A 23,114-nucleotide genomic window follows, 5' to 3' on the forward strand; every position below is an offset into this window, starting at 1 on the left:
GTGGTCAGTCACATCCTGCATTATTCCCTGAGCTTCATGGGCACGCTGCCCTTGCCCAGCTCCTCCGAGCCTTCTTCCATTATAGGGGTTTATTGGTCAGTCACAGCTGACTTCAGTGGAAATGAAGTGAAATAGCAGTACGTGTAACTACATTCAGGTGTTCAATCAACCCTAAAAATGCCCTGCTTCAAAACAGGGCAGTAGAAATTCTCTAACCAAAGATAATGGGAAGGAACAACCTATTCCCATGTAGTTGCCTGCTCCCTGATCAAAATTCAATCTGCTGTAATTTCATTCGGTTACCAAATGCCTCTACTGCTCTGCTCTCTCAGTTTGTGTAGTGAGGAACACTGCTGCTAGGTATGCATTTCCTAGGCATGTTTAGGCATGCAAATCCTGTATAATTTTGGGAGGAAACATGATTTTGCACCCTGGTCCCTAGGTTCCAGAAGGAGAGCCCCACCTTTCCCAAGGTGAGTGTTGTTTTGACTTATTTCCTCATTTTCTTGAGGAATGTTGAGCAAAAGAATGTTGTAACCACAGATGCTGCTAAAATATGACAAGACTGTAACAAGTCTTTGCAAAACAAAATGCCTGCAACAACCTCCAGGTTTATCTCTCAGTACAGAGGATTATTGTGAGCATTCAGTCTTGCTCAACAACTTAGAACTACACCATCTCTTTCATGCTTTCACTCTCCCCATAAAACTACACCAAAGGGCATTAGAGCAGTCGCTTGCCCAGAAAAGCATCCTCTTGGATTTCTGCATTGCTTTTGAAGCAGGTTTTTTACTTCTCGCCTGCTGTGTAGCATCTTGTCACCACAGGACAGTAGTGCCACCTGCCATCACAGCACTAAGGCCTGTCACTCTGTGACAGGTGTATGGATTGTCTGCACAGGATTTACTTCAGAGAGACACAGACAGCACTGCAGCATACAAGAATCAATCCCTGTCTCCACTGGACTGTCTACCAATAAATTTCCTTGGCTTTGCCTTCCATGGTAAATATCACACAGCACTCTCAAATTATTTGCTACTGGACAAAAGAAAAAAAAAAGGCTACAACACACAGCAAGTGGTAGGCTATCGCTGTGTAATCACACTGAATTCAGACCCCAAATTACCAAAGTTCAGCTCTAAAGGCTTGGCCCAGATCTGCTTGTGCCCATATTTCAAAAATTCAATGAAAACAGGTGGAATAAGTTTAGTAAGTAATAAAATCCAGAAGATTTTGAAATTAAGTGCATAAAGTGAACCAGGAATGCTTCTGCAGGCTTGTCGAAGACTGAAACTATGAAAGTGGTTACAGGATAAAACTGACATAGGTTGTGATGGAATAAATCTTCCTAAACGTTAGGCTGTGTAAACACCAAAAAGTAGCAAAGTACTTTCTTCAAGGTACACAACACTGCAACAATAACTCTGTGAGCTATGCCAGCAGTAAGACATCATTAGTTATGTAGAAATTCCTTCCAAGTATCCTGACAGCATGTACACTGTAAATCTCAGGTCAGAGAACTCTTATATATTGGCAGAATGATGAATTTGCTGAAAAACCACTCTGAAAATCCAAATACAAGGGAGGTATACTGAAACTCCTCATCAAAAATAACACCCTGGGACAAATGTCTTCCATGGGACGGAAGACGAAGCCAAGTACAATGTGTACACTATAAGAAAATTTTAAATAAATTTTAATTTGTTTAAAAACAAACAAAAGGGTGATAATTCTTTCCCACAAAGGACTTGTATTAAAAAGAAGTTGTATTTTACTGTATCTTCTAAAAGTTTTTACCTGAACCTTCATATTTAATTTGGTTCTACTTAAAAACATAGTGGTTTTAATTAGATCCTGGCTAGGAGATAGGCATTTACTAGATCAGGTTTAATCTACTGATGGTGAGCCTCAAATAATGAGACAGTGAATACTTCATAAAAGAAGTGTTCAGCAACTCTGATGAACCAAGGGAGAATTGACCACATTCAAAAATCCATTATTTTGCCTGAAAGATACATTACAAAGGCTGTGTTGAGTTTTTAGGTCAAAAATTTACAAGCCTGCAAATCTGTATATTCATATTCTATGATCAATGCCTCCATTATATTTTTGCAAATATGCATTCATGCAAAGCCCTTTTTTTTTTGTTTTCACTGTTTCATGAATAAAGATATATATTCAGAAATTATTAATGCTTGCTTCCATTCTGACTGAGAGGTGATATCTACTTCGAAAACCACTTTTACTCATTTTTCGTTCCAAGGACTATGCAGGAATCCAGCCTTAAAGCATTCACTAAGTTAGTCACTTCTTTCTGATTTTAGTGCAAGTATCATAAATGCTGAAAAGATCAGTGACTTACTGGTTCATTTTGTGATACCACAAACCTGAATGTGTGAAAGGAAATACTTTGAGATAACTAATCTTTACAGGAATTGAACTTGTTCAAAGCTGATGCAGAGATGAAGAGCCAGCACAGGTATTTTAAATTAGATTTGAATAAATGCACTCATGTCCTACATTTTCTCTCCTCCCCACCACCATCCTTCTGACCAGTGAGGGCTGTGACAGATTCAGACAGCTCTTAAACTGAATGCCGGATATGCTTATGCTTTCTAACTTTGGTTTAAAGTGCAAACTCAAAGTCTTTGAATCTTATTATCTGTTACTTGCATCCATTTGCATCCTACCATTCTTTATTATTATTGCCATCAAAATGTTTTCCATTTTGGCAACCCTAACATAATGTTTGATGATGTGTTGGTTTTGGATTTGTTTTGGTTTTCTTCTCAAGATTGATGAGCTTTTTTATGATGTCAGACATTTTGGGAAGCATGAATTACAGAGCCAGAAAGCTAAAACTTCATTTATTCCTAACTCATAGCATATGTCAATATATATTTTTGATTCTGCATTCTAACAGTGTCTTCTATCACTTCTTTCCATAGTTACTTTGTTTATTAGTAAGCTTGGTGTGGTTTGTCCAGCTGGCCAACCACAGAGCTCAAGTATTGCTGTCTCCTGAGCTGCAGAGAATGATGATTGAACTAAGGTCAGCATTATCTGACATGCTAGCAAAAGGGGAGGGGAAATGGAGCCTCATGTACCATCTGGCCAAACAGCACTTGGCACTCCACACTGCTGCAAACGGCACGTGCCTAGAAAACTTCTGGTGAACAACATTTGAAGAAGTATGTGTACTGTCAGTAACTAGGATGTCATGAGGATATAAACTCTCAATTTCTGAGGCTAGTATCTGCAGAGCCCTACCCTAGAGATATGTTAAGTGACAAGTGAGGCCCAGGCTATACAGCCAACTCCCACACTGAAAAAGGAAGATGGGATGGAGCATATCTTAAGGATGAGTCTGCAATTCATTTTAAATACAATAACATATATCAGCCTACAAAAATTGGCATGGTCTCATTGTCTTCTCTATGGCAAGTATTTATTTCCATATCTCCAAAATATTTTTTTCTCATTATTTTCCTGATTGTTTTAATGAATACAAAGGCACTATGTAGTGACAATCTGTTGCCCCTACCTTTGCTTGGTGGGTCTAAAGTAATGATCAAACACATCAAGAAATGATGTCTTCCTTCTCATCTAAAATATCCATTTCTTGCTTGGTGCTTTTTAATTCCTTTGCTAAAATTGCAAGCCATACAAAATCTGTATGTGTATGTCATTACTACTGAAGGCACAACATATAAAAGGCTTTCAAGTGTATGTAAAGTGAGCAAACAAACAAACAAATTAATTAGTGTAATCAGTGTAACTCCTGATTCTAGGAAGTATTCATAAAAATACTCCATTTTTATTTATAAAATATATCTCATTTTTCCTTGAAATGTAAATTTCAAGTTAACAGTGTCATTTTAATCAGATTTATTGACTGGGACCAGGAATCATCATAAAAGATAACTTTTATACTTGGTACGTCTGGAAAAGCAGGTAGAATCCTCAGACGAACTAAAGAGGTTAACGAGGGGATAGAGCTAAGTAGCTTTCAACCTCAGTTATTTTCTCCCGTATACGTATGGGTCTGTGATTCTATTAAAATGAATACATCAGTTCTTTTCATTATTCACAGATTTCTTAAAAAGAATAAGAAAAAATACATGAGAGAAAGTATCACTGAGAATGAACTGACAGTAATTTAATCAGTCACAAAGCAACTAGAAAAATGGTGTTGCCTTCTACATAGCATATCAGAAAGCTATCTCACACTTAGCAGTAACGCAATTTCTTTAAAAAAACTACTAGGTTTGTAAGCAACCTATGTATCTCATTCATCATTTTCTTACTAGTCCTTTCAAATTAGAAATACCATGAGAAATAGATATTGAAGACTGTCAGGGATACCATGGATTAACTCTGAAAGGTAAAATAATATTTTCAGGAAAAGGTTGGGAAAGACACAGAGACAAAAATATGGTTCCATTTGAATGCAAAAAAAATTAATTAAATTTAATTTTTTTTTCAGACCTAACTCATGCTAGTTAGTGGCAACTTCCTCAAATATGGTCTGTCTTCCTAGGGCTTACTGCAACTTAAGTTCTGTTTCATAAATTAAAAACTTTGCATCCTGTTCCCCATGAAGCGAAGACAATGTTATGATTGTTGGTTTTCAACAAAACTATATATGCAGTGTTATAGATGTAAAACACCTCAGTTAAAGGCTGCTTTCTCCTTTAGCAGATACAAGGAACAATTTTTCCCGCTCCAAATTTTAACCCTATTACGGATGCCCAGTTGCTAGGAGGAGCACTACAGGGAATTAGTGAGTATCTTGACTGATTCTAACACTTTTTTTTTTTTTTTCAGAAAGCTCTCATAAAATAACAAGCATTAGGCAAAATAAAAACTCATAAAATTTAAAGTGTCACCACATATCTGTTGATTCTTCAAGGTATCACAATAAGACACGCTGGTGAGGTCCAAATAAATCATGTATTTGCATTTTACAGGAACTAAGAGGTGATTAAGATTAATCCAAAATCTATACCAACACTTATGGTAATGAATGCTTTCCTTGAGGAAAATAAAAAGAGAACAGAATTCTGTGTTATGTCACTACAGTGAAGGTCAACAAAGGAAAGGTTTTTAATTGTAACTTCAACAATTAACTATTACCAGGGACTGTTAAGTCTTTTAATTAGTCATCAAGAAATAAAAAAAAAAATGGAGCAGAAAGTTTGAAGAATTTATTATCTTTCACTCACAAGCAATTTTTCCTTTCAGTCTATGTACAAAAAAAATTTTTGGTCACCAAAGCATTTTTTCTATATTCAGATTTTTGTGTTTTCCTGTTGAATATTGTTGGTATTGCGGAGGGTCAGAATACTGATTTTTTTTTTTTTTTTTTACTATCTGAAACATCTCCCTCACATTACAATTGTTTTCTACATCAGAATTTTTATAGGGCTCGGGCTTCTCACAAGGTTGTACAGCTCCAAATCTTGCATTCTGTTTTCAGTTTCTTCAGTAGAAATGTGAGGACTTGGACTTAATGTCAAATGAACCACAATGAGTATTATTAATCAAGGGGAACCTGAAGTAGCTTTTTGATTAGTTGGCTACAGATGAAAAGCTGTAAACATTTTGCTAAATTTCAAACAGTACTTTTAATGCAATGTTGCTAACATGACAATGCAGAGACGATTCTCTTCATTTAATACTGTAAATACAAGCGCATTAACCTTACTTTTAATTTACCTATCAAAGTACATGGAACAAAGTTCTAATTTCAAGGACAAATAATAAAAAATGGCAAAATAAAAAGTTAAGCTTCACAGGAGTTTAAGTCTCCATAGCCTTTACAGGCACTGACACCCTGACCATGAATCTTGCACACGACATTCATTCTTGTGAGGAGGTTCAGTCATATATGTTGTCCCACTGATACCAGTGGTATTACACAAATGAATGCAGTTATTTAGGTTTTTAAATATTTCCTGAATCCTTCTTAGTTTTTACTGTAGAGACTATATAAACTGTACAGATTCCTAGTGATAATTTTCTGAAAAGTAAAAAGAAATCCTTATGCACAGAGTTTCAGTAATACTTCCATTTTGTGAGTTTGATAGAAATGAATCAGACTGATGTCAAATCAGTGTCTTGCTAAAAAGCTGGTGTTACTGTGGCTAGATGATCCAGAAGAAAGAGAACTAAACCTGATGTATAATGAGCTAATACAGACTTCCTCTGCCAACTTAAAAAAGCTAAATGTATTCAAAGTCCAATTACATTTGTGTCAAAATAGAACCTGTCAGTTATAGATTATGTGACAAAATCTGCCTAACAAAGCTGTAATAAGTACAGAATGTGTGTCTGTAACATATATACAGACATGTATGCCTATATAACAATGACTGGTAGAAACTTGAGAGACTAGCCTACTCCATTCAGATGCTAGCTGATCCCCATGCTTTCCAGCCTAATTCATCTCTGTTACAAGTGTGATAAAGGCAATTGATTTACACTTGGAGATACATTTATGCTGTAATGTCATTAAAATGCTCAGCCACCTGAAATTACCAAAAGCCAACTTTGGGGATAGAAAAAAAATTTAAAATTATAAAATAATTTTCAGAATATGTTAATCGTTATCTTCTTTTTCATAAGCAGTAAATACTGATTCATTATAGAAGTTTAGCAGTATGCTTTAGCCATCAAGCAAAAGATCATAGGTAACCTTCAACAAAATGCCCTTGGAAATTGGTTAAAATATTATATTTTTTAAAACTTCATAACTTATTTTATATAGTTCCTCTGAAAATATATATCTTTCAGTTTTTCAACAAATGGTCTGACCATAATTTGTCATCCCCATAAAAGAGATCCCTAATCCTGAAATGACAACTTAATCAATATCAACAGGGCATACAAGTATGACTTCCCAGGCTCAGCCACAAATTCTGCTAGTGTGCCTGCTTCTGAATAGATGAAAGCTTCTATCTGTTTTATTGATGCTTTCAAATCCATTGAGCTTGAGAGAGATGGTGATGCATCTAAGACTACTTCACTTTTTGTTGGTATTATACCAGCAATTAAAAGGTACATATGCACGGTAAATGTAACTGATGTTGGTAAATACCAGTGGGATATTAATTTGTTGATCTATTTTTTTCAAGAAATTAGGATAATGTTCTTGAACAAAGCATGAACAATCACAAATGTAAGTAAATAACAACACTTTGTTAATTTAGAGTCTGTGTCATGCTTCCTTTACAGGTTGTGAAAAAGATGTGTTGATTGATATCCTAACACAGCGTTGCAATTCACAGCGGCTTATGATTGCTGAGGCGTACAGAGACATGTATGGCAGGGTATGACAGAGCCATTTTGTACTTTCATTACTTCTATCTCTCCTGTCTCCAGTGCGGTTGGTCAGCCCTTCTCTCAGGTCAGTCACTGGAACCAAAAGCCTGGCAGACAGCTGGCTGGCACCAACAGATTGGCACACAATTTCACTCATGTAACTATCAATACCTCTGACAGTTTCAAATTGTCATTTATATAGCAGTAGAAGTACTTCTGCCACACACAAGGTTAAAAAAAAGGGACATGAAAAGTTTCTTCTTCTATAGTTCATTCTACTCCTCTATTGACCAAACCAGTATTTCTGGACAGACTTTTTTCTTCCTCTATGGGCTTTTGGGGGTTTCTGCATTACTTTTTTCAAGTCTTTGGAATACATAATAAAATAGTATTGTATTTGGTTTGAAACACCAAAGAAAAACACCATATCAACAATTACAGGTGGTTGTATCTTACGCACTGATTAACATTCTCATCTCAAGCACTGACATTCTCAGACCTCATACCATGTAATCCCATCCATATGCTAAGCACAATATTCACCTGAGCTGCTTAATGTTAAATTTATGAATCTTTGAAAGGTGTTAAAAAAATTTTAAGACATAAAAAGTTAGTTTTTTCCTTCAAATGTATTTTATCCATATTTACAGTATATAACAAGGTAATTTTTTGTTATACGAGTTCTTCAACGTACACAGAAATAGATATCCTCATTCTGTTTCCAGATCTACTATTGCTAATCAAATGACTTTGGGAAAGTTGCAATGTCTGCATTTTCCTCAGTTACCCCAGCTATATAAGGGCAAAAATAACAGCAACTCCTTTTGTAAAATCCCTGTGAAATCTAGTGATGAAAAGTGCTGCATGAAACTAGATACTATTGGAAAGCTAAAGAAAAATGCTGTGATTAAATTGACCAGATGTGCCCTTCCCCTAATAGAAGCCAGCCAAACATTCTAAACAAAATCCAGTTTCCTTCTTTTCCTGAAGCCTGAAAAACTAATGGCTCATTGGAAAATGCCTTGAAGGTCAGTGTAAGCTTGCTATTGAATCAATCAGCATGAATGAGGACAGTGAGTTTGCAGAAATCCTACCACACAGCCATCAGCAATAATTAGAGCTAACTAGAAATAGTTCATTCAAAAACTCCACATTAACTGCTGATGTGGTAGTCTGTTACACCACCAGTCTGTTAACCAGTAGAACAGTGTATTTTCTTCTTTGGGTAGTCGAGCAGTTTTCCAAACAGCCTTTGTGCCACCTGTATACCAAAATACCACACAACTGTTGACCTCTAAATATGCTGAAACACCCCCTTACTCTTCTAGAACTGGGGGAAAAAGGAGAGCTGGATTTAATCAGCATGGTGGGTTGATTTTGTGTTGTTACTCACCTGTGGGAGATCACTGGCTTTATTTGGACTGTTATAAAAAATCAAACACACAATATCTGTGATATTTTAGATGCAGCCTTGAATGGATCAGTATGTTTTAAATAGACCATAGAAAAACAATAACTGAATCACAGGTATCCTTACCTTCCAGAGACTGTGACAATGATTGAAATCAGTGGATCTGAATGATTAAAAGTGTTTTTCTATTACATGGTATTTATTAGGCTACCATTACCATTACACATGCAAACCACAAAAGTTCAGTATTTATCCATGCAACATTTCTCACTGACTTTTAGTTTTACTTACAGAAAACTAAAGCATGTCAAGCTACCCAAAGGTGCCTGTGACAGTAAAGCACCCAAGCCCATTCTTTTCAAGTCTTCATTTGTCTCCTTAATCACTGGACAGTGCTCCTTCTCTACTCCATCCATAGCAGCTGGCTGGGGTTTTTTAACCTCTTCTCTAGAGTGTTTCAAATGGACCTATCATTTAAACACGGGAAAACATTTAAAAGCTCCATATAATTTTTTATCTTTAATTTCTGCCCTCTGATACGTGAAGATGACCTAGAGATAACACTAATGATATCTCAATAAAGAATTGCCAAATGTCCTTCAGGAATGGAGTTATGATTTGCCATATTTTGTATTCATAGAGAACAATTATTGACTTGCTCACCACTGATCTATTTGGATTTTCTTTTCAAATCCAAAATAAAAATATAAACAAATAAATAAATCCCTATGAAAACATACCACCTTTAAATTTTTACCTGTCAGCCATATTCTGCCAACCTGAAGTGCTATAAAGCCAGTGGCCACAGACCTAAAGATCTAGAAGAACTAAAAAAGCCAAAGAAAACCTCAGATGTCATTCTTAAGAATTTCAATCTCTAAAACTATGAATGATAATAGAAGGAAAGGCAAGCAAACTATTTTTATATTCCAGCAATGGGCTACAGAAAATTCTGAAACTCGTGGAACATCTTGCTTATACACGCACAATTTTAATTTAAATAAATCTGTTAAGCACTGGGTATACTTTATAGCACAAGATACATCAAGATACTCTTGACAGCTTTCCAAAAAACCCACCTAGTTCTACCTTTTGCCATGTGGAAACAGGGGTCAGTACAAATTAGCTCTAATCTAGTTCAGAGATTAAACAGGAATGGTGATTTTTTTTGCCTCACCTGTGACAGCAGATATACTGAAGTGGCTAATCTGGTTAGCGCTCCATGCAGTTTATTTGATTGATCCCTCAAACATCTGCTATCATCTTGGGCAGGAACTGCCGAACAGGATGGGATGCATCTTGCCCTGAATTGCAGCAGTTTACACTTCAGAGGATACTTCAGCACACATCAGTGATAGCATTTCACTGGCTGTGATCTGTATTAATGAATATATTGCATTGGGGAAATGTGCCATTTGGCAGTTCCAGCTTGTGAGTGGTAAACTCTGCAGGACAGAGAAGACAGACAGCTAGGCAATAACAATTTTAGCCTTTTCAGTTTAATCTGTGGTAAAACTGTCAGTCCAATCCTCCACCCTCTTAATTTCAATTCAATATGGCAGCCACTATGCCCATTCATTTGACAAATGTAAAGTGTGATGCATTAGAAGGAGAAATGTGTAAAAAAAGAAAATAAAACCCTGAACTGGCTGCATTATTCAGACATACAGACAAGCTTTCATTCTTCTTACAATTAGCCTTCAAGGATTTCATATAGCAGAGACAATTAGGGAATATTGACAGCATAAGAGTTGTCTTTTCTTATTTTTCAATACTTTACTTCCCTTAGTTCTGATTGCAGGAGTAATTTTTAATTAGCAGCCATTTGTATTATTAATCCATTTTCCCACAGGCATGTTGTCAGAAGTGAAATGTCTTAATGAATTAATTTCTATTCCGTGTGTGATTTAGTGGTTGTCAAATGCATCTAATGTGCATTCACTGAAGACTGCGTATGTTTCTTCATCATAAATTTAATTTTTAATGTGTATATGTCCTCCTTCATTGCTACTTTAGCTGCTAATTATATTCAGATATGTATCAAAACCAAAGTACAGGCCTGAAAAAGATGCAGCTCTGAAAACATAACAGTTTATCTCATGGGAACCATTTCTGGTACTCCTTTAAATTCAGACTTAGGTCAGAACATATCTGACAGCTACCTAGTACTGTACAGAAAACATAAAAAAAAAGAGTGCACAAGTATCCTCTTAATCAGAAACAGCAACAGTATAACTAACAAGCTTTTGGCATTTGGAGTGTTTTGAAGGATGCTATCAGGAAAGGGCAGAGTGGGGAGGACGTTAATTCTCATCCATTACTCAGCTACCTGGCAAGCAAGTACTGAGACATGTGGGGGAAGAGAGGGGTTCCTTTTTATTAATCCAGCATCTGTCAAAAGTAGTGAATTCAGTTTGAATGTAATATACATAAACTGAAGCACATAACCTTCCAGTAATCCAAAGCAGATATTTTTATGTAGTAGGAGCAATATGGATGATTTTTTAAATTATTCACATAGTGAATAACACTGAAAAAAGCACAAGTTGCCTGCATTCTGTGGGATTTGACTTCCAAAGGTGCTTAGCTCTGACAGATTCGCACAGGGAATATGCCAAGGGAAGCTGCAGATGCTCTGCCGTGGTATTCAGGTTTCCAAGCCTTTAAGTAGTAGTTGCACTTAAACCCTTGAATTTTCTTCTGTATTCTAATGAACCAAAAATCAACAACCCTATGTGGTCTACTGACTTGTGTGTCTATTGCCGTCTCATCCATACTATTAGAAGAAGCAGGTACTATCTAAAATTTTAATTTTAGCCAGAATTCATCTTTGACAGTTCATCTTTATTCATTTACAGAGAAAACCACTAATACTTTTTTTAAGCTGTCTTAATGAAGTGTGACTACTGAAATAATCCTGTCTATGCATTTTTTTGTCTTTTCAAGGATCTGATAACGGACCTAAAAGAGAATCTCTCTCATCACTTCAAAGAAGTCATGGTTGGCTTGATGTTTCCACCTGCCTCCTATGATGCCCATGAGCTCTGGCATGCCTTGAAGGTACTTGTCAAATTCAGAATTGTTTAGAGTCGCAGTCACTAATTACAGTACTGAACATATGTTAAATTGATTTTTTTGACATTTAAATGGTTGATAAACTGCTGGAAGTTAGTACACTGAAATAGCATACTACTACATAGTACACTAGGTCATCAGAAATACAGTGCTATATGAAGTCTATTCATTGGTATGCTAAAACCAGCATAAATAATATCCTTGTAATGTAACAAATACAACCCATTTAACACCTATGGTAAACTCAGTAAATGAATAAGTATTCATACAGGGAAATGTAAGGCCCTGATCGTGCAAGCATTTATGTGTGTTACGAACAAAATTCATTTTAACAGCCAGTGCCATGCACTAAGCCTCCACCTCTGAAAAGACCAATACTTCCTTAGCAGAACATGTCTTTACATAAACACTTACAAATTACTCTGTGACAAAGCAATCATCACTCCACTCAAACTGAACTGATTGCACATTTTGAAGAAAATATTTCCTTTTCTTCCCAGGATCTGAGCCTGTGCTCCTTAAACAACTGAAGTTTTGAAACAAACAAAAATATTTTTTCAAAGATCATGTAATTAAATGGTGAAATTCATTCCTGCAGGGCATTGCAGAGGCCAAAAGCACAAATCAGTTCATAAAAGACTTCAGTACATCCTTAGAAAATAGTTCCACTGTTCGCTATTGAAAATAATAATCCTTGGCAAATTCCTTCTCAGGAAATTCCTAAATTGCCAATTCCTGGAAAATGGGAAGGCATATCAGAGGTCAACACTGTTTTCCTTTTCTTTCCACGAATAGTTGCTACTGTCCACTGTCACAAATAAGACACAGATTATACGACTCCAAGCAAGGTGATCTGTCTTACATATTTTGAGAATACCTTAAAAAAAAAAAAAATTAACACTGTTTTTTCTTGTCCTTCTGACACTTAAAGCAATGCACTTTTTAGAACTAGTGATACATTTTTAGTTACAGTTGGCATTAAAAGGATTGTGCCATATCATTGGTAGCACTGGAAGCATGACTTTCATAAAAATTATTGACAAGATTGCCAAAGTTATATTTTTTCTAAATGTGGCTCAATGTTAAACTTTCTTATAGTATTCTATCTTGATCTGGATTCATATGGCCAAAGTAAAAAACAGGCCATACATGTCTCCAGGGTCAAACTCGATGTCTTATTCTCCCATTATCCCAAATGCAGAATACTCACCAACACTATATATGTGCATATCAAAAGCAGCATATGCAGTGTATCTTATGTCAATTCAAGTTTATAAAATTAATTCAAATCCTGTGGGAAAATACAGTGATTTGCAGCACTGCATGCATGGCCATGAGGCTTCCTTTAAATACCAAGTTCTACAGCAGACATTACAGACTGTAACATTCCTAAATAAATTAAAAAAAAAAAAAAATACAGGCACAACATAATAGTTGTGCTCATATCTACTTCAGGTTGCCTGAACACTTGCTGGGGATATATGCTCAATCTTTGCATCTGATTTCTTTCAGCAAATCCTAAATTCTTACTAAAGCTCTAAAATTCTTCCCATTATGTTTCTGTCAACACTAGTATTGCTCCATTCCCCACTTGTTAATGTACATGCTGCAATTCAAATTAAGTAGGAACATATTTGAAATACAGGGTTCTAGTACTAATTTAAAGTCATTTTCTATTTAAACAGGTAGACTACGCAAAAGTACACTCTGCATTGCTCCAGCAGAGACTGCTATTCTTTTGTTACTTCTGATAAGTGCAGCATTGCTTTCTTCTAAAAGCTGTGGTTTCTACTAACAACATCTTTTCATATTTACTTCTTTCCACACAGGGAGTAGACACAGAAGAAAAATGTCTAATTGACATATTAGCCTCAAGATCAAATATGGAGATCTTCCAGATGAAAGAAGCCTACTTAATGCGTAATGTTTTTTACAAGGGCACAGTAGCAGTTGTACTATGTGTGCTCTGGATGGATGTATTAGCACACATGAAGGAACTGAACTACAAAAATGACTTCTCAATACTACCTGGTTCCCTTCCCCCTCTTCTATAAGTATATAACTTCTATAACTATATACAAAAGTCTGAAGCAAAATGTTTAAAGTTGAAAATACATCATAGTATTTTTGAAATGTATTACTGCCTATGACATGTGAAACACCTGGAAGCCACATTTGGGCATTCTCAGAAACTTTTGCACTCTTTATTCAAAAAAGTATCTACGCTGTCTTCCTTCAAAAAGTGTTTACTCAGGCTGGACACCCCACTCACACAACAGCAGCAGTGGTGGGGCTGCGCCCATGGGTGGGTAGGTGGACAGGTGAGCTGGGGCAGCAGCTGAGGCCCCCTGGCAGGACCTAGACAGACCTGCCAGCCCCATGGCTAGGTCTGTGTAGAACCTGCATGGGTTACTGTGGAATAATCACCATAGAAAATGGAGTAGTACTTGCACCTTATTTATTTACCCTTTGTTTGCTAATCTTAACTAGTACTATTCAGAGCATGTTCATTTGTGATTTAGATTATATGTTTTTCGTTTAACCTAGAATATAATAATGATCTTCAACAAGATATTGATTCTGAGACTTCTGGTCACTTCAGAGATACGCTCATGAACCTTGCGCAGGTACTGTAAAAAAAAGTAATATGACTTACAGTTCTAAAAAATTCATAATAACTTTTGATACTATTTGAGAAGTCTTAAATTTTAAGATGACCATGGTTAAAGCTAGTTCAATAGGACTACACTTTAAGAGGGGGGGGGAAAGCAGGAGAGGAATAGAACTTGAATTCCTTCATCTACTTTGACTTTGGCTTTGGCTTTCAGATGGAGGCACAGGTCAACAGACTATTTTATTAAGACCCTTGATATTCAACTGCTGACCATCTGCTCACTCTCTCTCATCTCAAAAGGAGTCTACTTGCATGTACAAATGAGACTTTCATTTTTAAAGCTCTGTTTTCTCCATTGTTAGAATATATGGCTCATAATCCAGTCTAGGCATTATGCAAAAATGGAGATTTATCCGTATTTGACTATGAAAGAAAGTATTAAATAGTTCTCTGTTTTAAACTTTATGTTCTTTGTGCTGCTGCATATGCTAAATCACAATATGTTTGCAAGCAGGCAAATGAATTATCACCATCACACAACAACTTTTGCAGTTTTACCAATTTGTACTTTTATGCAACAAAGTTGGTCATCCTTGTCAGATCATGAGTTCCCATTCTCATTGTAGTCACTGTGCTTATTATCTTAAAAATCTTTTGTAAACCAGAATAACAAATAATGAAAAAAGGACTACCAGGAGATAACAGCATACATAAGGTATATCTGTATTTTTACATATGTGTGTCTGGTGAAAAAGTTCTTACTAAGATTTAAAATAGCAGCAGGCTTCACTGAGGTACAGAGATAAAGAGCAGATGTTTCAAATGTAGAAGCTATGAACAGGAAATATTTTTTTCTAATGTTGGGTGTTTTTTCCCCCTAATAATGAAAATTCTTCCTTGATTAAAAATGAAGAGCTGCAGGTTAAGCAACCTCACCTCTCATCTTTATTAAAACCATAGTACACATTTTACTTGCCAAAAGAACAAATTTAAAATAAATTATCTGAGACATTATTAGTCCTTATTTTCTTAAACCACAGATATTGATAGAGAGGCCTGAAATCAGAAACTTCTTAGCTAACAAGATCTAACTGCTATTTTTCTCAAGATAAAGAAGAGTTGCAGGGAGTTCCAACTTTACTCAGTTATACTGTATACTTCTGAAGACTGTTAGTTGAATCATCCATGTTTGGATATGATCTTACATTAAAACTCAGTGATATTTCTTTAAAATATATCCTTTCTAGTTCTAGTACCATGCAACTTACAGAAGATTATTCTATAGCAACATTTCCAATCCATCCCTTAATGCTTTTTTCAGACACTCTTTGCTTTGATTTCTATTAAATCTTGGGATTGATGACACACACATCTGACTACAGATAGAAGTAAATGTGCTTCACATATGGAGAGCAAACCATTCAATTGCCATAGTGTGGTATTTACACAGGTCCACACTGAGGCACATTAGAAGTTATAGGTTATAGTCCTTCCTAAATAAATTAACAGAGTTACAAATTCAGGCTAACTAACATTCTAGTATGAGACAAACAGATTTTTATTCTAATTCTCTTTTTTAGGCATTAATTGAAATACGATCATTTTCTCCAATTTAAAAAATAACTATACATATTGTGGGATTCTCCAGCAAAACTATGCCAAGAGCAGTCACTGTTAAATGTTACTGGGGAAAGTGGGTGTTTGACTCATGTAGAGTATTATTTAACTTATTTTATTGTTCGTTTGTCTTTCTTTTTTTCCTGTGTTTTCTCATGTATGTAACTTTATGCAGTCATTCCAGCATAATTTCCTTCAAGTAATTTATCTTGTTACTAGGAATTCCACTGTGTGAAATTCTTACAATTTAATTAAAATATAAATTAACATTTTTAACAGGAAAGAGCTACAAATCAGTCATTCTACAAGTTGACAGCCAATACTTAATTTTAATCCTCCCTTTCACATATAGGGTAAAATGACTGTAAATTTTAATCTAAATTGCTTCAAACACGTATCATTAAGGCAGTGATTACATGCAGCTTGAGATTGTTGAGGGTTCTGCAACCAAGGCTGATTTGTATCCTTACAAGACAATTATAGTTAAAAAAGCAATTCCAAAAGTTGTGTGCTCTTCTCTTTTTCTAACTATAAAATTCAGATCATAGCGTGTTTACTAAGGCATATCAGCTTGATTTGTGTAACCGAAAAACTATTAAATATATGGGAAAATTAAGTATTCTTCCGTGGTTTATGTATCAATGTTGTCAAACAATTTCCTAGTCTTGAATCTTAATTTTAGACAATGATTACAAGCAAGCAAAATCTCCATTTTTTTGATGTGCTTGCTCCTATGGTTTGTGCAGGGAGAAAAAAAATTGAAAAAAGATTCTTCTGGTAATATGCATATTGATAAGAAATAATCAGCGAATTGCAAATGTTACTCTTATCCTTGTTTTCCCCTCATAGTTACCTATTATAGTAAGCAATGTAACATGCATAATACTGGAAATGGTGGTGGTAAGGTAAAAGCTTATTTAAAATGGGACTAAAAATGGGATAGGTTTATCCACTTTGCCCATTTTTTCCTCCCACAAGACCGTTTGTCATTCCAGAGTTCCTCTTCTTAGAGGAAATGAAGACACAGTATGACAACTTGAAGATATTTTCTACAGTTGCAAATTCAACCATTGAATACACTGATCCAATCTAAAAGCCCGTATGTGTTATCTCAAGAAATGAAACATAACTTCATATAAAGACAACTTTATATTCCTACAGTCTTTTAGGATTTAACTTTTGAAGAAAACGTATCTTTTTTTCCCCAGGGAACAAGGATGGAAGGATATGCAGATCCTTCTACAGCTGCTCAAGATGCAATGGTAAATATAGTCAGATGTGAACTTCTCAAACATAAAAAGAAAGAACAAATACAAACATTGAAAAGTAATTTAGGAATTACTTAAAATCTTTTGCTTTTTTTTTTCCTTTTTCTGGTATATTAGATTCTATGGGAAGCATGTCAGCAGAAAACAGGCGAACACAAAAACTTGCTGCAAATGATTCTCTGCAACAAGAGTTACCAGCAGTTGTGGATGGGTAATCCAGCGGTTCAACTGTTTGAACACAGATTGGAAAGGAAAAATCTGCCTTGCTAATAAAACCATGGTTTACATACCAAGAAGCTCAGTGTGCAGCAGGGTATTAGCCTGAAACCTAAGTGTGAACTGTTGGAGCTCTCAGACTCCCACTGATGTTAATGGGATTTTGGAAGTAATGCAAAACTGAACTTTGCGTGATGACTACAGGCAGCTGTAGATAGAACAGACAGACATCAGGATGCCTAATAACAGAGGGAAGAATGCACCATCAAAGAAAGGCATAGGCTATGGCTGCACTGAGTTTATACATGACACAACAGGATGAGGCAAATTTTTCTTAACTATTCTCTTCATTTTTCCTAAGTAACTCTTCGCTATGAGTGGAAACACCTTGGGAGAGGCAGTTGGAGTATTTTCAACAAATGTTTGTATGTGAAAACACATTGCTGTGTTGAAGCTTTTCCCCAGAAGTTGCAAAGAAGTTTTTGATGGGACCACTTCAGGGTCCACATTCGCTCTCTCATAATGAACATACACACAGAAACATAATGGGACATTTTTATTTAAAATAGATAATCAGACATAATTACAGATTGCAAGAAATTTATGTGAGATATCCAGATCTTCCACTTTAGAAAAGAAACCTGTTGTATCTGTTTGGTAACAAGTTTATCACTGTGCAGCCAGCTGTATTTTTTATGCTGACTTCTAACAGTAGCTTAGAACTACTTTGCTGTCATGGATCAACAAAGTAATTCTTCTATCATGACTTCTGTAAGGCTGGTGATGATAGGATTAACATAATGTAACACACCTGCTTATGCTCTACTCTCTTTCTGTAAGAGATTTGAGGGCTCTGTAATGTAGTCCTCCCTAAGTTTTGTAGTAAGCAGTGAGTTGAAAATTCTCCTCCTTCCCTAAAGGAGTAAGCACGCCCTGTATATTTGTGTGTGTAAGTCTGCACACCTGCATTATCCAGAGAGTGTCCATGTCTGGATACTAACATGTTACAGATGTCACGCCATGGCTTCTTGTCACAATCTGTGAATCTCTGGCCAGTTTTAGCCAAGCTAAGCAAGGAAGTTGTCTCAATGACATGACATTCTTACATGTATTGTAAAGACAGGTTGCTAGATAGAGAATTTATTAAAGCTTCGAGTGAAACAGAGGCTTTGGCATGCATTCATTTTATACTGTATACTGGAGAACCCAGAGAGAGAATGTCCTGGAAGCCAGGTTTCAGGCTACTCATTTAGATTGCCTTACCTGGGAGATAGAAACATAAAACACTGAAAATAAATAGGGGAAAAAATAAACTCACTATTTATAGTACTGGTGGGAAGCAGGAAAAAAAGGCAAGTTGATCATTATTAATGAACTAGAATAAAGCAAGATTTCTTCCCCCCCTCAAGTTTTCCAGGAGTTCCAAAATATCTCCGGGCAAGACATAGTAGATGCCATTAATGAATGTTATGATGGATACTTTCAAGAATTACTGGTTGCAATAGGTAATGTAAAAATATTTATTTTATACTAGCAGTAATCTCATAATAAATATCTAGTATGGTATCTCTGTTGCATCAAGAATATTATTCTTCTGATATTTTTATCCACTTTACTGTCCTATATTGTGTAATTAAATTTTCAGAGATAATTAGAAAATAATATTTGAACTACTTTTCCATATTTGTGTAAAACTAAAAATGTATATATGCAGCACTAGATTCTGACTGAGCAGAACTAGTATCTGTTCTTCACTTGATAACAAATTTTGTGTGATCACTGATAACTGCATTACCAACTGATTCTACACATATTAAATAACTGGCAAAATTTTCAGGACTTCAGTGGAATATAAACAAGTTCCAAGCTTTATGTGCCCTTGTTTTCCATTTATAGAATAAGGATAATAATATTTCTACAAAGATGTCATGGAAGCATATTCACTGATATTTAATAAGGCCTTTGATGCAACAGCAATGAGTACCCACCCAAAATAAGTGCCAGACTTTTTAAATTGTGAATATAGTTATGGTTGTGAAAACTGGTAGCTTAATTTTAAGCTGAGTCATGGACAGCACTACCCAGCTTTATATTTCAAGGAGCCCAAAGCCAACAGAAATTCTTTTATAATAATCTTAGGTTTACTTGTTGCAACTCTTCTCTCCTAGTTCTCTGTGTTCGTGACAAGCCTTCCTATTTTGCTTACAGGCTTTATAATGCAATTCACGTAAGTAGTCCTTCTTTTTCACATACCATAAAAAGTAGCTTCCTATTTTTTTGTTTGCTTGATTACTCTTAAACAAGTACTTACGAATCAGTCAGTTCAATCTTTAAGGTGTGACTGCGTGTTTTAAAACTGTTGGTACCTACATAAATTTCAAAGCAGTAGTGCCTAAGCAACAGTTAGGATTTAATGGTAACAGTAAAAGGTTAAATATATAGATTCCTTAAAAAAAATCTGTCTGGTGTCAATTTATTTTTTTTTTTAAATTGAAACCTTTTTTTTCTATGGATTGTATCTCCCCCTGCTGTGCAGAACTCAATGTGCACTTTTTGTACTACGTAATTTTTGTCTCTAGAGATTCAGTAAGTATCACTAAAAATTAAATCATGAATTAATGTTACATAAAAACAAATGGTCATGTTTTCTTGTGGGGCTCATTGTATATACATAGATTCTTTTATCTTTTTGTGTAAGTGCTAACATACTAAAACAAATGAGTGCCAAGAAGAAATGTGGGTACATGCAAAGAAACACCTACAAATTCTTCCTACTAGAGGTCGCTGAAGACATTTTCTTTTGTTTTTCATTCATCAGTGAAAATAATGATGCGTTATGTTATATAAAAAATAAAGCACAATCTTTCAAGCCTAATCTTTTAAGTGTAATCTTTAGAAGATGGTCATAAAAGCCAGCCATGGGTAAAATGTGAAATATCATCTGAGAGCAGGAATGGCAAAGATAGGATTCAAGCCAGAACCATTGAACAGAACTTTTCAGCAACACTTCAGCAGTGTCCCAGTATCCTCTTCCAGATGCTGCCACTACTGCTGTCCCCTGTTTCAGCTAAACCAGCAACAGTGGCAGCAAAGAACCAAGGAAAATCCTGGGGGCTGAGAGGAAGAGGCAGTATTTTGTCTGAGTAGTCAAAAGAGGATTCTGGCACGTGACATGAAAAAGGTTTGCCAAAAGTACCGGGAAATACCAGCTATCAGGAAGAGGGATGTTTCTCAAAGGCCCTGTATCAAGACCGCTTTTCAAGTTAAAACCTCATTTTTAATTTTAGGAAATATCACATAGATAGTTTTCTTCTTTATTATATTCAGATGATGTATCTGATGCAGGAAAAAGTTTTTATTGATTAAGAATAAACGTTTGCATTTTGTTTTAATTAATATTTTACTCTGTTTTATCTAAGTGTTTTAATGAACACAGATAATTCTCAAAAGAAATGCAAAAATTTAAAATAGTGTCTGTTTTTGCAGTGAAGTTATGTCCAGATTATACCAAAAGCTTTTTATACGTCCATTTGTAATACAGTATAATAAAACCCACCCAGGATTCTAATGCTTGAAATAATAGTCCGTAATGGTTTATAAGGAAGATTTTAAAGTAGCCATCAAACATGTATCAAATTCTGTATATGCAGCTTTTAAACATATCTCATTACTTGTTTTTTGGAGAAGAAGATTTCAATATCAATGGCTAGTCGATAAAATTATGATTTAGCTTTAAACAATCTAAACTGGTCATCAGTCATCCCAACCCTAAATGTTTTGATTACTTTTATTGCCACTAGATGTCCCCATTCTCCACACAATTACAATATGAAAATTTATTCAGAAAGTTAAAATAAAACACAGCTGAATACAAGCTATGTAAATTCTAAATCAATAGTTAAAAATCTCACTGAATTCACATTCAGCAGCAGTTGTGAAATAGATTATTGGCTTCAGTGTAGTTTGAATGGACTCCACAACAACAATCACAACAGCTACCTACAAACTGAATACCTAAGAATACTGACAAAAGTTCATCAGGTTTTTGTTTTTAAAAGTTTCAGTGCATGGTTAAAACACTGATATATGGGGAAACTCTGTTATTCAGTAACATGAATTCTATTATTTGAGCATGTGAAAATCCTGTAGGATAAAACCTTTGAATGCTTAGACTTCTTTAAAATCTATGATATCTTTATGGGTAGCCTAATAAATTGGCTTATCTATTAAACATTCGTATGAGCATATACAGACGGGCAAACACATACTGTCCAACTGTCAAGTTTCCTCTCATCTTCTTTTCTTTTTAGGACTTAGGGTTTCACAATAAAACAGTTATAAGGATTCTCATTGCCAGGAGTGAGATTGACTTGATGAATATACGACAGCGATACAAAGAGAGATATGGGAAATCACTCTTTCATGACATTAAAGTAAGTTTTTACAGACTTTTGCATCTCTTCAGCAGTGGCACCACACAGACAGTGCCAAGCCCTACCAGAAAAATACAGAGGGTTAATCTCCATTCAATCACTTGGGTTTAAAAAAAAAAAAAAGCAATGTATAAAAACGATAAGCTATCTTTTCAGTGTCTTGGGCTGACTTCAGTAAGTGAGCAGTGAATTCTCAGCTCACTCTCATTCTATGTGGTTTTGTCCCTCCCCAAGAGCAAGAAGAGGATATAAACAGGGCAGGACAGTGAATGCTGAGGAACAGTTTGCATTAATAGTTTCTACACTAATTGATACCATCTTCTTTCACACCGCCCTGCAAGGTTAGGCTGATACCACTTTCATGCAAAATTGAAATAAAAATCTGGTTTTATCCTTGTGCTTAGGTAGTATCAACCTTCAGAAAAACTATTGCTCTTGTACTCTTGCTCTGTATCTTAAAACAAACACTGTTTAATTGTAGAAAAATGACTCTTGCTAAGACACTTTACCTTTTTTTATGATGCTATAATCCAACTGGAAGATGTGCAGTAACCCTAAGAAATTGCTCGTGATTTTTTGGTATTGAACTTGAGAAGAATTAAACAAGTTTGATCCAACCTTTCAAAGGTAGATTGTTTCAAGGTGCCCACGCAACCAAAGCCCGAGGTATGTGAAATTAGAAAAATCTTGGCCTAGAATCCTTATGAAAACACTGTAATGTTTTACAAAACCTTACAACATCAGTCTAGTCCTTGTCACACACCAAGAAAAGAAAAATTAAGAAAATGTACAGTCACAGAAATGTGGTTTTTTTTCTTGCAGCATTTTGCTTCTGGGCATTATGAGAGTGCTTTACTTGCTATCTGTGCTGGTGATGCTGAAGATTATTAAGGAAGAAGAATATGAACTTCGAAGGCTGTATAAATCTATTTTAAATAGAAATTGAAGCTATACACAATACACTAACTGTAAGAGATCCCTATTCTACATAAAAGAACACAAAAATCAGTGCTATACATTTGCTAATACTAAATATTTCTTGAGACAGGAAAAAATTTTGGGAGGAACATGGTTTTATCCCTAGTTCTAATTAATATTTCTGTTTGTATGGTTAATGTAAATTAATGAAGCAAGTAGCAAAATAACTCCGTGTAAGC

At 35.4% G+C, this 23,114-nt stretch overlaps 1 protein-coding gene across 1 annotated transcript; it reads left to right on the forward strand.

Moving 5' to 3' along the window:
* Positions 1–3,091: 3,091 nt before the first annotated feature.
* On the forward strand, positions 3,092–22,848 carry ANXA10 (annexin A10). The gene is made up of 12 exons (XM_052781009.1): positions 3,092–3,172; positions 4,699–4,783; positions 7,237–7,331; positions 11,681–11,794; positions 13,639–13,729; positions 14,357–14,436; positions 17,249–17,302; positions 17,426–17,519; positions 18,934–19,029; positions 19,693–19,751; positions 21,835–21,957; positions 22,780–22,848. Exons 1-12 carry the CDS (start codon positions 3,092–3,094, stop codon positions 22,846–22,848), a joined length of 1,041 nt encoding a protein of 346 aa, XP_052636969.1.
* Positions 22,849–23,114: the final 266 nt, after the last annotated feature.

This window comes from Harpia harpyja, chromosome 2, assembly GCF_026419915.1.
Source record: "Harpia harpyja isolate bHarHar1 chromosome 2, bHarHar1 primary haplotype, whole genome shotgun sequence".
Lineage (NCBI taxonomy): Eukaryota > Metazoa > Chordata > Aves > Accipitriformes > Accipitridae > Harpia > Harpia harpyja.